The following is a 14544-nucleotide window of genomic DNA, read 5'->3' as shown; positions in this document are numbered from 1 at the left end:
TTGGAAGTAGATGCCTACCAGTCCCAAGAGTCTTTTGCAGGGAATTGGGGATGGGATGAATGGCGCATTCCTTTTTTAACAACGACAACAGTTATCGGATTATTGGAACCCTTCTTGAACCGGATCCCGAAATGTATTTTACGGCCGGCGCTCACCACAGAGCGTTGCCTTGAAGCGTGGCAATGCGTCTCCGGACCTCTATTCCGAGTCATCGAGCCGACCGCGAGAAAAAGTGAAAAAGTGCTGTCGCATTTTGTTTCAATTCCTACAGCTTTATTTCATTCACTTAAAGTGGTTAAGCGCATCCCGCGGTAGGAGCACAGAGCGAAGTTCGGATGCAGATCCGGCTTGGCTCTTCCACTTCTCTTGTGAAGACAAACTCATCGTCGTTCGGGGGTTCGATGGCGCGAAGCAGGGCGGCCGCGTTGCCGCATCGCGAGTCTACGTCGTACAGATTGTGCACCTTGTGGTCGTCAGGCCTCGTCATGTCTGCACAGCGAAAAAAAGAAAATTGGCAATGAGGGAGGAAAAGGCACAGTAAGTAAATCACATTGAATGGATACATTGACCTTGACAGCGCCCTGAAAGGAGACATGGAGGAGGAGTGAAAGAAGAAAGACAGAGAAAGAGACGCCTTAGTGGGGGGTTAAGGGTTAATTTCGACCACCTGGGGTTTTTTAACGTGAGCTGACATCGCCTAGTACACGAGCATACCCGAAAATTCTGGGTAAAAGCAGTTTTGAACGGGAAACCATTCATGAACGAAGTTTTTTAATATAATGTAAGATGTCAGTATACCAACCAATATATCCACACATGCTCCGATGGCAGTTTTGAATTTTTTTTCTATTAGCGTTGTTGCTATCGTAAAAAGTGTCCCCATTGGTTTTCTATGGCGCTCTTAGCAGTTCGATGCGATCGATGGAAACAGTTTAAAAGGAAGATTTTGCTACATATAACAAAACCCTTCCCTTCAATACCATTCCTTACTATTGTGTTCAATATTTCCATAACAGCGTCTTAGTTTTCAAAAATTTTGTCCGAGGCAGTTGGAAATGGATACCGTAATGCATATTTGGCTTAGTCAGCAGCGGCGGAGACACAGACACATTACTAATAAAGGAGCTGTGGAAATAGTTCGTTAAAGACGTAAAAAAAAACAGTGATCTGCCAAAACAAATTCAGCCCAGATGAATGCAGCCTGCGCGAACTATGCGTTCAAAGTAAAGCGGTACCCATCCTGAGTCCGACCCAACTGTTGCCCGCGGCTAAACTTTAATCCAGCAACCGTAATTTGCATCAGGAACCATAGACCAGGGATACGAGGGTTACTGATTTGGGCGCGGCCCCTTGTACTTCCTGCATGCTTTATAATAAGAAAGATGCGATGAGTTCACCGATAACAGGCTGCATTTACGTTCATTATAGAAAAAACCTCGCCCTTTCAACATGCTCCGCCGACGCACCTACAGGCCGGCGTCACGCTGTCTGAATCACGCGCTTTCTACAGTAAGCCAACGGAAGCTCGCCCATTAATTAGCGTTTTTATTTCATACACATCAATGGCACTCCAAACTGTCCCTGCCGCCACATTTTCAAAGTAACTGGATTTTCGGTCTGGGTGGTGCTCAAAAGCGGTTATGTATTTACTTAATTTCTTTGTAGATACTGCCAGATCCTTCAAGAAGTTATCGCACAAGAAAAACTGGATTGCACACTAAATTTACATAAGTCGAGCTTTAATTAAGCGTAATAGAAGAATGGAAACCCGAGAGCTCATTCTAAATAGCGCTTCAGAAATGGCCTTGAAAGAGTTACCGATTATCAATTATTCGCTATTCTTAGCAGTCCGCAGTTTTCTTTTTCTGAGATTTTCTGCGAGCTGTGTAGTCAGCACGGTGTAAGAATAATTTCTTACACCGTGGTAGTCAGCAAAAAGGGAAAAAGCACTTACTTATTAGAAAGTAGTAGGCGAGACCATTGAAAGGTTGTGCCAGTTCATACACGTACTCTTTGTTGCCTGTAAAAAACATCGTGCGCTTTATCTCCCGCAATTAGGAACGTTCCAAATCTAGTGAGCGCATGAGCATCCGCACTAACCGCTAGATATAAACTTTCAAAGCTGGCTACTTATGCAGGTGCCATTTTTTCTATCCGCCCTAATACCGGCAGAGTTTAAAATAGATTGTTTTTAGAGAAGTGAGGCACTGCTACTTTTTTCAGACGAGCACATAGACATATATGTCAGGACGGCCTTGTCACTGTGCTCTTCTGAAAAAAGTACTGCCGACTGCTTCTCCAGAAAGAACGCATTACCTCTTAACTCCGCAACGAGTTTAAATAAAAAGCGCTGTAAGTTAGCTGTGTTTGCGCGGCTTCATTTTTGCGCCGGCGCAGAGAAAAACACGAACGAAAGCACAAAAAGAAGAGAATTTTCACATTTGCTGCTTTTTAAAACGCTCTCAAATTTTAAAACAAATTATTTATCTCCAACCATTCTAGCCCTTTCTCAATATCAAGGTTTCGCTCCTCTCTTCGTCCTTTTACAAACTAAAATTATTCATTCATTCTTCTCGCGTCGAGCTGTGCACGATGTAAAAGTAAATCAGGAAGACGAAATTTTTTTCCTATCTAAGTAATTATAGCTCTGGGCTCTCCTTTGAGCAATTTATATGCGCTATTCAATCAGTGTCAGCGTTTTTTTCACACTTTTCACATGCTTTCAGTCAAGATACAACCAAAGTCACTCTACGAGGTACAAGAGAATTGCACGTATAAAATGATGGTATTTTATACAGTCTATTTGAAGCACAAACTTTTAGGTAAGGATCTTTTATACCAGTATTTCAAAATCGAGCACCCCAAAAGCATACATATGATATATTTCAAGCTGCATCGTCCAGTTTTCATTTCTTCGTCAATAGGAACTCAAAATTCCACCCAAACTAGGCAGCTTTTTGCATCGCGCCGCGCAAAGCTAGACAGAACTGCATTATAAGTTGTGCGCTGCTATGAACGCTTGATTCAGAAAAGACCAGCGATGCGCGGATTCGGGGCACAAGGAAGAGGGATATTTTTTTATTCTGCTTGGGGGAAAGAAATAAACTGAAAGCGAAATGAAGGGATGCAAGAGCAGTAAACGGAATACGTACCAATCGATTTCATGCGTATTGAGGATGTGTCCTCATCGAAGCGGAAATAGAAGGACCTTCTGAAATATATTTTCGACAGAGGCAGTTGTAATCGAGAAGTGCGAACTGTTCTACTCGTACATTACACTATTCGCCGTACAAAAGTTTTCGAAAGCGAATGTCTCTTAATAACATTCTGAATTTCATGCTCGTATCCCCTCTTAGATTTCTAATATTTTCTCCTTCTAACCCCGCTCATGTTGTAGCCTGAAGAAGGCTGCGTTATGCAAAAATAAATGCATAAATAAATGCGAAATAAAAGTTGCCTTAATAAAAAGAAAACTGGCCAAATGGATATAGTGTTAACGCAATGAAAAACGCTGCCCTTCCACCTATATCTTTAGGAAGAGCAGGAGGGGGCTATAGAAAGAGAATAACTGTTCTTGGATAACTGCAGACCATACATTTATACCGGGTGTTTCCCGTAACGTCTCCTAAAATTTTTATATACAGATTTTATGCGTTAGAAGACCGATTTTCGCCGCAGCGTTGTCAGCGGTGTAGCACCTCAGAATGCAGCTAGGACGTGCTGACTAGTAGGTTGGTTAACTAATATTGAGCAATCAATTTTAACTGTCACTGTTAACCTCATTTATTCAGAGGCGTTTAGCCCACCGTAAGTAATATGCATATTAGCCTTCAGAATTTTGAAAATCCAGTTACCATCGGTTCTGTATCCCAACGAATTTTGGCTACATCGCGCCAAAATACATGCGCTATCGAGAAGCTTGCAGGCACCGCAACTCACCCAGTGCCCATCGTGCACTGGTAGGGTTGCTTAGCCTTCTAGTTCTCCAAGCCAGACTGCCAGAAAAAACCGGACTTGCCCGAAACCGCAGGGACACCCTGAAGTTTCCTCTACTAAACGCCGAAGGATCGCTTACAGCCGTGACAGTTGGACCTGTGCGTCTATTGAGACACGCAGGTCAGAGCGTATGAGCTTTGAGTTGAACTCTTCACCTCGCAGTGGAACACGAGCCACCTTTGCTGGCGGAGTACTCGCAACTGAATTAGTCCCCGAAAGGGCACAGCGGTGTTTGCGGATCCTCCTCCAAGCGCACACCCCTGAGGAAGCCGGGCGCCGAGCCGGGGGCGGCTTGTACCCTTTTATGCGAAGCATACTAGCCGCACAACCGAGCTCTTCCTTGCTGCGCCGCGCGCGGCCGCGTAGCTACCAATTGACCTACATCGGCGCACCACGTGATATGACGTCACAACAGCTGTGAAAGCTGGGGCTCAACTCGTGCGCTCGTTTGCGGACGCGCAGCCTCCACCGGCGGCCTAACTCCCGCTCCTTCCGCTAGGGGCGCTGACGTCGCAACAGCTGTGAAAGCTGCGGCTCAACTCGTGCGCTCGCTTGCGGACGCGCAGCCTCCGCCGGCGGTATGCTTCGCATCCTAGGCTAAACATAACCTAAGCCAGGCCATTTTTTTACCGGTGGGTGTCCGGTGCTGGGTTTCGAATAAACCACATCCCGCAGCCGAAGCGGACACTCGGACCACTATGCCATGACTGCGGCATTCATTGAAATAGCCAAAATATTTTGGACCATAGCGCCCGGGGTAACAGGGTTTTCCAAGTTCTAATAACTGGTATATAGAGTACTCAGGGTGCGCTACGCGACTCAGTAAATAAGGGAACTAACACTAATAGCTGAAAACCTTACTGGCCACTATTATTTAGCCAGCCCACTAGTTGGCATGTCTCAGCTGTATTCTGATGCGCTACATCGTTGATAATGCTGTGCCGAAAAAAGCGGTCTTCTAACTGAGAAAGCCGATTTTTAGAAATTGCAGAACATCTTAGGTGAAACGCTCGGCACATTCAAACCACTTCTGGCCGAGGCTGTGGCATGAGCATCAACAATACTCCTGCGCACCGCAGATTCCCTGCGCGCCCGTCATATAAACATAATTAAAAGTGCCTAAGGACAAGTTGTCACAAAACAAAACACTTGGGCTCTGGTGTTAAGACTTCTTAAGTTCCAGAGATGGGCGTCCCATGTGAAAGCAATTAAATGCTTTGAACTTAGGGGAAAGTGCACATATGGAATTGATTTTATTTAGGGAGTAATTTACTCATTAGCGTCCACGTGAGTGCAACCTTCCGACGGAAGGTTTGTGGCCATATAGCCTCAGAGCAATGACTTCCAAATTGAAACTAACTCCATATTGGTTGTTTCCATTTTAAACATCGGGCTAACACCGTTCGCGCTTTTAGTTCTTGGTCCATTCGGGATCACCCTACTGTAGCTTGCTATCCTGGTTAACTCAGTTGACAGAGCAATTGCCCCGGACAGGCGGTGTTTCCAGGTTTGATTCCAGGAACAGGACGAATTTTGCTTCAACTGCGAAGGCTCTGAGTAAGCCGTACATGCTTCCTTTGTAGCTTATTAATAGTTGGATGCCAATAAGCAATTGCCTCCTAATCGCCGCCCAAATTAATTATCAAGCGTTGGTCCCCTCCTTACTCGGTATAGTCATCTTCCGGCCCGCTCTCGGCAACCCACGTGGTCGCCTTTCCTGTCTCAGTGCGGCGACGTGTGGCGTCCCAAAGCACCGTGAAGTTCACACCGTTTTCGGGCTCGTGGAGACTGACGCCCGTGCGGTAGCATTCGTACATCAGGATGGGCCTGTTTTGGATATCCTGTAATCACAAGGTATGTGTCTGATAAAATTATCTCAATCCAGAGCCCATGAAATGCCTAACAAATCCCATTGAAGGCATTTCTTCTTTTTTAAACAGTGGCAGCTTTTATTTCAGTCTTTCTTCAAGTTTCGTCCTGAACAGCTGTGTAGATTAAGCGGAACGTGTGGCTGTAAACAAAGTTAGTATAAATACTCGCAGTGTTTACAGTCACTCAGGCTTTCTGTCATCCTTTCATGGCAGTTCACGACAGTGAAGAGTATTACCAATTCTAAAATCACCTTTTTTTTCTGCTAACTTTTCTCCTTGTTTGCCACCTACAGCCTGTGTTGGATTACTCCATTATGCGACCGAAAAAAGACACATTTTGTCCGTACACCTTCACATTGCTTTTGGATATCAGATCCCCATGCAGACACAGGAAATCTCTAAAGAATGCAGGCATTTAGTTTTAAATCTCAGCTCTCTGATAACAAAGTTGCATGTCACATGCTCTATTGGAGAGTAATTTCTTTTTTTTATTGGTTTTGCGTGAACGACAAAGGTTCCTAATCTGTCCGAACAAATATTAACTAGTGGCACCAATTCGAAAACTTTTGTTCTCGTGCGCACCTTCTTGAAATCGCAGTTCAACTAAACACATCATGAAGGACATGCAGGAACACAAGTCAAGAACTCCCAGCACAAAACAGATAATTTAAATGCTTTCAACATCCAGGCATTACAGCGAAGACCAAGAAATTCTGGTATTAGTGTCACTCCGTTGCTTGAGCATAGAAAACGTATATGCTATTGGATATGCGATGCTTCATATTTACAGCGTGGCTACCAATACTAACCTTACATTATTTCGTCAGTAGCACGCTCATTCGTTTCCGTTCTTAGATACGCTTTGAGAACCAGCGCAACTATAATCGTCGAGCGCGACGCACACAGACTTGTTCTTTGGCATTCGCAATAGTCCTAGGATTAAGCTGTCAAGGCTGCAAGCATATGAACACTCCGTTCAGTTGTGTTCAAAGCGAAGTTTTTTCTCCTCTCCTAATTACACCTGAGATAACAAATAAGCTGATACGCAGTACCACGGTGGGTCGTTTGAAAATGCATTGATTTTATTTGAAGTATTTTCATTTCCACCTGCACGCTGGGTCAAGTGGACCGGCTGCTTTTACCGCGACAGCACTACTTAACGCAGTCCCAACCGACAATCTTGTGTTAAGCACCGACGTATCCCGTGTAAGCTCGGGTTAACTCAGAGGAACGTCGCGCAAGCTACAGCCAATGGGAGAAAGCTGCGGCAAGTTCGGAGGAGCGTCGCGCCAGCAGTAGTAAATGGCTGCGTGACCTTGAGACTTCCTGGCCAAACCTAGCATAGCAACCTCCCATGCAGAAATAAAATAAATGTGGCCGCGATTGGGTGTCTAACCCGCGACGGCGCGAAAGGATCAGCTTCGCTGGCCACTGCACGAGAGCACTGTGCGATCGCCGCAGCCGATAACGCCTCGTGTTGAACTGAAACACACTGCATTGCACGTCGTCGTCCTTACCAACTTCTGTCTGTATCGTGAATAGATCACATCAGCTTAACCTCAATCACAGCTCAACCGGAGTCTAATATCGTCGTCAGACGTGCCGACGAGCCAGCGAAGCAAAACAATGAGTCAACCAGGCTAAACGCGTGCTTTCGCACGTCTACTCCGGTTAACTACGTTAAAACCCTCCCACTTTTTTCGTGACACAGACGGACACCGGCTGTTCTCGAGAACGACACCTATAACGCTACCGCATAAATACAAAGCAAAGCAGTGTACGGGTCTCTAACCAGAGGCGAAATTAAAAACTGAAGGGTATAGTTAAGCTTCACCTTACGGTCATTGCACGATAGCGTTAATGGTGCACTGAAGAGGGATATGAACTCGTCTTTTTGCCGCGGGAACTCGATCTACGCGTTCCGAGCTTTCTCAGAAACTTTGTCTTATTGCCCCTGTGTGGCTGATTTCCCTAATTAAATCGAATTAACGTCCGGCTCCCGCCTTTTTTTTTTAGTTCTCCCTCGTACGGTGGGCGGAGTCGACCAACGCGTGGAGTGCCTTGCAGCCAGCTCCGTGGAGGCTTTGTTTTCGCTTTATTTTGTTTTTTAGGTTTCCCTGAATAAATAGTTTCATTCGCAGATAATATAGCCGCGAAATAAGACCGCAGAAATAAAAATACGCGCGAACTATTTGCTTCTACGGACTACTGCGTATTACTCCGCCGATGGCGGAGCGGCAAGCCGCCGCGGGACTGGCTGAAAGGCACTCCACGCGTTGGTCGACACCGCCCACCGTACGAGGGAGAATTCAAAAAAAAAAGGCGGAAGCCGGACGTTAATTCGATTTAATTAGTAAAATCAGCCACACAGGGCAATAAATCGAAGTTTCTAAGAATGCTCGGAACGTGCAGATTGAGTTCCCGCGGCAAAAAGACGAGTTCAGATTCCTCTTCAGTGCACCTTTAATGGTTAAAGGCACTTATATGTAGAATTTATCACACTCGACTTTACATTCATAGATATCTGGGAGTCGTCATACCACTCCTGGAGAAGTGGTGCAGCGGTAAAGCCATGCTGTACTGCCTTCCAATGGCACATGCTGCCACCTGTGGGGCTTCTGCGACACAGGTTCCTTTTTCCTGTGTCGGCGGCGGCGGCCCCGGCACGCTAGCTGTGCGCCGCTACTCCGCATGCGCAACTGGCGAGCGCGGCGGCGGCACCTCTGAGTGACCCGCGCAGCGACGGCGGCGGCGCGCCAGCTGTGTGCCGTGTGACGTCACTGCTCCTCGCGCATGCGCAGCATGGCCTATGCTCGGCTCCGCGAAATGGCTCGGCGACTAAGGTAGAGTTGTTTTCGCAACAAAATGCAGAGTAAAGGATCAAAGGAATTCAGATGGTACGTAAGTTCCCTTTCCACACCTGGAAGAATTGTCTAGTCAGCCCCACCGGAACGGTGGCTGACATTGTCATCACCAGCATGGACGACACGGCAGCAAAACCCAGTAGAAACTCCATGCGGGTTGTTCGAACTGCAAATAAAGAAGGAGATGCCACGTTTTCTGAAACATATTATTGAAGGATTGCGAGGCAATATGAATCAATTGATTGTCAAGTGACACCCTTTTACTCCAGTTTTCTTAAATCGCTGATCTGTGTGATTCACGTAACAAATTGCTACTGTGGCCGAGCAGCATCTCAAGAGGGCGCAGAGCACCTCAGCTCCTTCTACGGCAAGTCTGCATTCGCTCAAGTGCTTGCAGGCAGACTGCTTCGGCACGATTTGTATGCTAAGGAGGGATGTCAAGCAGATTTCAAATTTTTCGATCCATTAGTGGCACACAGTTCCTCAAATCCGCCCTTTCCACAATCGCGCCGTCTGGGGAGTGGGAGAACACTGGTTGAAAAGAAACGCACGTGGTCTACGCATGCGCTATCCGGTTTCAAGTGGTGCCAACTGCGCCAGCGATGTGGCAGGTATGTGCTTGACAGCTTCTGCTATCTGTCCCTTGAACCTGCCACTAACATGAACAGCGCATGCGTAGTAGATGCGGAAGGAGGACAGACGCGGATGCACAGAGCGACCATGGGAAAAAGATGGATTACCAAGAGGGGAATTAAGGCTGCCCCGTCTAGACGAGTTTCTTAAAGACAACCCTATCCACCGCGCGAATGCCGGGAAGGAAGCATTTCGTATTCGGCTTGGATACAGCAGCTAGACCTCGGCACCGCAGACGCAGTGCCCCACTATATACGAATTAATTTTTTAATCAATCCTTGTTTGCTTGCTTAACGATGTTAACCTGAGTGTTTGCTATTATACTAGTGCATATAGAAATTATGAAAGTATTTCTTTGAGGTCTGCCTTATAAAGGTCCTGTTGTTAGGATTTAACCCGTGTTCTAGGAGCAATACTCGGCAAGGCAAACATGAAGCCACCACGTCGCGACATTCACGCGGTGGTTTAAGTTCCGCGCCGCCCCATTTCTCTTGAGGCATGCGTATCAAAAACTCAGTGGTCAGCAGTAATTGCTTTTTAGGATATCCCCAACACTGTAGACCCCATACCTGTTATTATCTCATGTATCCGCTCAAAAGAGTGGCTTCAGCCGCTTCCTTGGCGCGTTTCGACACCATGCAGCTTACGAGCGCAATGCTGCGTGCTTGGCCGATGGATTGTAAAGTTTTCCAGGAGATCCAACATTACATTATTTGCTTACGCACCGCCGATACCCCATGACTGTCATAAGAGGCTTTGGTCATATGTTCCCATGCTTGGCTGTCACTTCTCTCACTCACCATAAGCCTCTTTCTTCCTTTTCAATCCCCGCAGTACAGACAGCAGAGCGTACGTTCATCCTCAGCCTGACAACACCCACTGAAGGACAAAGGCATTTCCCATACCTCTCCAATTTACCATGTCCTGTTCCAGCAGCGGCCACATTATGCAGCAAACTTCTTTACCCGCCCACCTTTCTGCGACCAACTGCTACGCTTGCCTTCTCAATGTATCCAATCCACCCGCCGCGGCGGCTCAGTGGCTACGGCGCTCGGCTGCTCACCCGAAGACGGGGTTCGATCCCAGCCGTGGCGGTCGAATTTCGATGGAGGCGAAATTCTAGAGGCCCGTGTACTGTGCGATGTCAGCGCAGGTTGAAGAAGCCCAGATGGTCGAAATTTCCGGAGCCCTTCACTACGGCGTCTTTCATAGCCTCAGTCGCTTTGGCACGTTAAACCCCAATAAACCAATCTTGATATCCAATCCGTTACCATTAACGACCATCGGCAGTCTTTCGCATTCCATGCCTTGCCCGAGCCTTCTTCTTGATTTCGACTGGGATTTCATAACCCTTGTTTGTTTACTGGCCCACTCTGCCCTCTTCCTGTCGCCTTAGCGTTACACTTATCATTTTCCTCTCTGTAGCTCGCTGCGCTCTCCTCAATTTAAGCTGAACCCTTTTTGTTCGCCTCCGGGTTTCAGTCATCCACGTTTAAGGCATACAGTCTTCACTCAGTCATGTCTCTGTATCCTCTTTGTTTAATTCGTTGGGAATAGAACACCCATCATCGCAAAACGTGACCGGCGTTGGCGCGTTGTGAGGAGACAAAGTGGAGAGGGGGTGAAGGGGAGGAAGGAGGAAGAGGGTGGTGAGACAGAGAGGAAGGAGAGAGAGGAGGAGGCAACGAGTGACGAGAGAGGGGCACCGCGGTGACCAATCACACTCGTAATGTGGCGAGAGTGGACAGGGGTACAGAGTATCACGCTGTGATTGCTGAAGAACAGAGCGAACTTGGACGAGGACAGAAGGAAGACACTCCTCCAAGTTCGCGCTGTTCGTCAGGAAAATGTCACACCAATTCCCCCAAGCAGACGTTTTAACGCTGTGATTGATCGATTGGATTCCGTCCCGCTCGTACGGGGTGAACTCATCAGAGGCAGCGACTGCTCCGTCCGGGGGGAACACTATGCTAACGCATGCTCTGCCCCATGAATCACTTGAATCGTCTGCCCACTTTTTAATGATTAAGCATTACTTGGCTCATGAGCAACGTCCACTTACCCTAGTTACTCGGTAACTCGGGTAAGTGGGCCATCGCATCGCTTAAAAGCTGCGCCACTGCGCTGGTAGTGGTAGGAGGGCTCGCCACCATCTATGAATATTATTTAGAGAATGATCAGTTCTGCATATACGTAAAGAGCGTTCACGGGGCTCCTAATGGTTTGGTTTGGTTTATTAGGGCTTAACGTCCCAAAGCGACTCAGGCTATGAGAGACGCCGTAGTGAAGGGCTCCGGAATATTTCGACCACCTGGGGTTCTTTAACGTGCACTGACATCGCACAGTATACGGGCCTCTAGAATTTCGCCTCCATCAAAATTCGACCACCACTGCTGGTATCGAACCCGCGTCTTACGGGTCAGCAGCCGAGCACTATAACCACTGAGCCACCACGGCGGCCGGCTGGCTCCTAACGGTGTGCGGTTTGGTGACCAACACGAACTAAGTTAGACAATGCACGTAAGTAGACTTTAGTGCCCCAATAGTTTTTTTTTTTTCAATACAGTTCTGCCTTCTTAATCAACCCGCATTCCCTTACTTTATTTATCATTCCTTTAACGTACCGTCTTTGCTAAAATAAATCGATCAGCCGTGTCGGTGGCCGGAGAGGCTTGAATCAAAGGCGATCATGTAGGTGCTGCCAAAATAGAGCTAATGACACTTGTTGCGGTTCTCCACCTTGAGGACTTCAAGCGACTCCCTTCGTCCTTTAATTCTTTTTGTTCTGGCTTTTTGACTTTCGTATCAGAGTAAAGTAAATTATGCGGTTCTTTCACTAAGCTGCATATTTCAGCTCAGAAAATTACACAGAAATGCGGATTAAAATCACCTACAACACCAAAACACGCGCATAGGCGATTAATATCGCTCCTGCTTCTATATGTGTGGACCTGAAGGTCGCGTTAAGGTAAAGGGCATCAGCTGACAAACAATTTCCGATTTTAATCTTCCGCATTCCTGCCCTTATTTACTCATTTATAATATCGTAAACCGCTTCATGCTGCTACGGCGCGGGCATCAATGCAATAGGCAACAAAAAAAGTTCCAAGAGTTTTCCCTTTGCGCGATATAAAGGGTAGAAATAAACACAATAAAGATTCAGGAGGTTGACAGAAAGCGACAAAGAAACAAATTTTTATAAATTTCTCCGGACTGGCAGCCACACTGGGAGAATCTTTGCTTCTGTAAATCGATGTCGGGTTGCGAAAGGTTCATCCCGATGCCACCAATTTTCTTGGGATCGGAAATTACTCATTTTAAATCGCCTTTCCCACAATGAACAAGGAATATGAACAAAATCAACAGACCATACTTGTGGCGCTTGCTGCTGTCCGAAAAATCAGTGCGGAGTGCAGTCTTAAAAAACAAAAAGCTTATCTTACATTGGTTTTCTTTCAGTGTTCTATCCTTCAGGGAGGTGCCCTCAATATAATGACCAAATTTTGTTCTCCGTGTTTTACTGACTAGTCACTGCGCGTGCACAGACATGATTAGTGGGGCAGAACATTTAACGTCAAGGCTGAAAGGGACACGTTCATATTTAACTTGAGCGAGGGTAATATTTTCAAAGCCCTCTGGCGTAGAGTCGGTTAAAAGTGAGGAAAGTTGCTTTTTGCCTGAGCTAAATTCTTACGGTTTCCGCAGTACAACGGAGACTAAGCTTTTATGTGCAACTGAACAAAGATTACGTTTTCATTGTAAGCCACCTTCATGCGCAAAGGTACAAAGCATATACAGGACATGAACCGTACGCGTTCCTTATTTACTGAATGAGGCGAGAAATGTCTAAATCAGGCTTTGCCACAAAGTTATACATTAGGCACGTGAACGAAACGCATGCCCATCTTTCCTGGACGTTGTGGACGTCACCATCAAGAGCTACCTGTCGGCCGTCATTGGAGAACGCCACGTAATTCAATGGGAGCATTGTCATTTGTAATCGAGACGAAACCAGAGCGCGGTAAGACCGTGCGCGAAGATGTTCATACTGATGGCCTATTCTTCCTACGCGTTGCAGTTTGCCTTATAAAATACTTCCTGTGCTCGCACCGACTAGTCCTGACGGCAATAACTCAATTATTGACAACTGATCAAAATTCCGGCTGTAGTTTTTCATCTTAAACGCCATGCAGCATGTATTGAAAGCCGTGAAACTAGAGGCGCTTGTTCACTTTTTCTCGGCTTGGAGTAGTACATATTCGAGCTGCAGCATCATAATCTTATCTTATCTTTCAGTGTGAACTACAGGAACTTTCCACAGAATATACCAGCACCTAACCAACCTTTAAGTACGGCGCAAAGGTGCAGTGTTATGAATACTAAAAATTTTGCCGTAAGGTTTGAAGCGCCTCTGTGGGTGTCTTAAAACTGTGCATGCATTTGAATATACAAATAAAGCCAGGAGACTCGGCTTTGAGGTGAGTATGCACGACTTCAGTGCGCTCCTTCAACGAATCTGGTCACATAAGGTGAAATCACTCAATTAAAATACACTAAGGATGAGAAAAGGAAAGTAAACATAAGATGAATCTACTATTAACTGTGATTTAATAATGCGAAAGCATGTTAAGTCTATGTCTGCAGAGTCGTGTCACTAAATCGTTGGTTGGTTGGTTTATGGGGTTTAACGTCACTAAAACGTGTCCGCAAAACGTGTCTGCCGTAGTTGTGAATAGCATCAAACAAGTGGTTGTAATCGAAAGAGGATGATGTGAGGATGCTGCGCAAGAAAATATTATGTCAATAGCATAATTAGTTAATTAATTACAGCCAAAAATTTCGAAAAAACTTCGAAATAGCGTGGACGTCGATATAGTGAGTGGGCGGGAAAACAGCTGTGGGCGGAAAAATAGTGCAAAAATAGGCAAAAGAGTAAAAAAACATTTTAAAGTGGGTGTAAAAACAGCCTTGGAAGGCAAAATAATGCAAAAATAGGCAAAATAGTCAAATTAAAGTTTGAAATGAAGTTTATTTTATGAGCGATAATTAATCGAACAAGAAAATTTCATTCACATTTATCAATTAATTATCAGCAAAAACCATTGGACGGTTGAATCGGCTGGGCGGGGATATAGTATAGGAAAGCAGCCACGGCGCCAAATTTGAACAAAAAACAGCTT

General features: G+C 46.1%; 1 protein-coding gene across 1 annotated transcript; it reads right to left on the bottom strand.

Moving 5' to 3' along the window:
• Positions 1–277: 277 nt before the first annotated feature.
• On the bottom strand, positions 278–9202 carry LOC149328355 (uncharacterized). Its single transcript, XM_089562147.1, has 5 exons — positions 8788–9202; positions 5662–5837; positions 3153–3211; positions 1955–2020; positions 278–489 (listed from the first exon to the last, which is right to left on the bottom strand). Exons 1-5 carry the CDS (start codon positions 8881–8883, stop codon positions 296–298), a joined length of 591 nt encoding a protein of 196 aa, XP_089418273.1. The 5' UTR covers positions 8884–9202; the 3' UTR covers positions 278–295.
• Positions 9203–14544: the final 5342 nt, after the last annotated feature.

The sequence above is a fragment of the Amblyomma mixtum genome, chromosome 9 (assembly GCF_055824585.1).
Source record: "Amblyomma mixtum isolate Tamu chromosome 9, ASM5582458v1, whole genome shotgun sequence".
Classification (NCBI taxonomy): domain Eukaryota; kingdom Metazoa; phylum Arthropoda; class Arachnida; order Ixodida; family Ixodidae; genus Amblyomma; species Amblyomma mixtum.
This window is presented reverse-complemented; position numbering and strand designations above follow the sequence as displayed.

Bases quoted from the DNA above. Each gene is read 5' to 3' on its own strand.
- LOC149328355 (XM_089562147.1), bottom strand. From the start codon at position 8,883: ATGGAGTTTCTACTGGGTTTTGCTGCCGTGTCGTCCATGCTGGTGATG. The intron at 3,212-5,661 runs GTAAGGAGGGGA...AATATATTTCAG, and splicing joins CCGGAAGATGACTATACCGA to AAGGTCCTTCTATTTCCGCT. The intron at 490-1,954 runs GTAAGTGCTTTT...TTCGCTGTGCAG, and splicing joins CGCCTACTACTTTCTAATAA to ACATGACGAGGCCTGACGAC.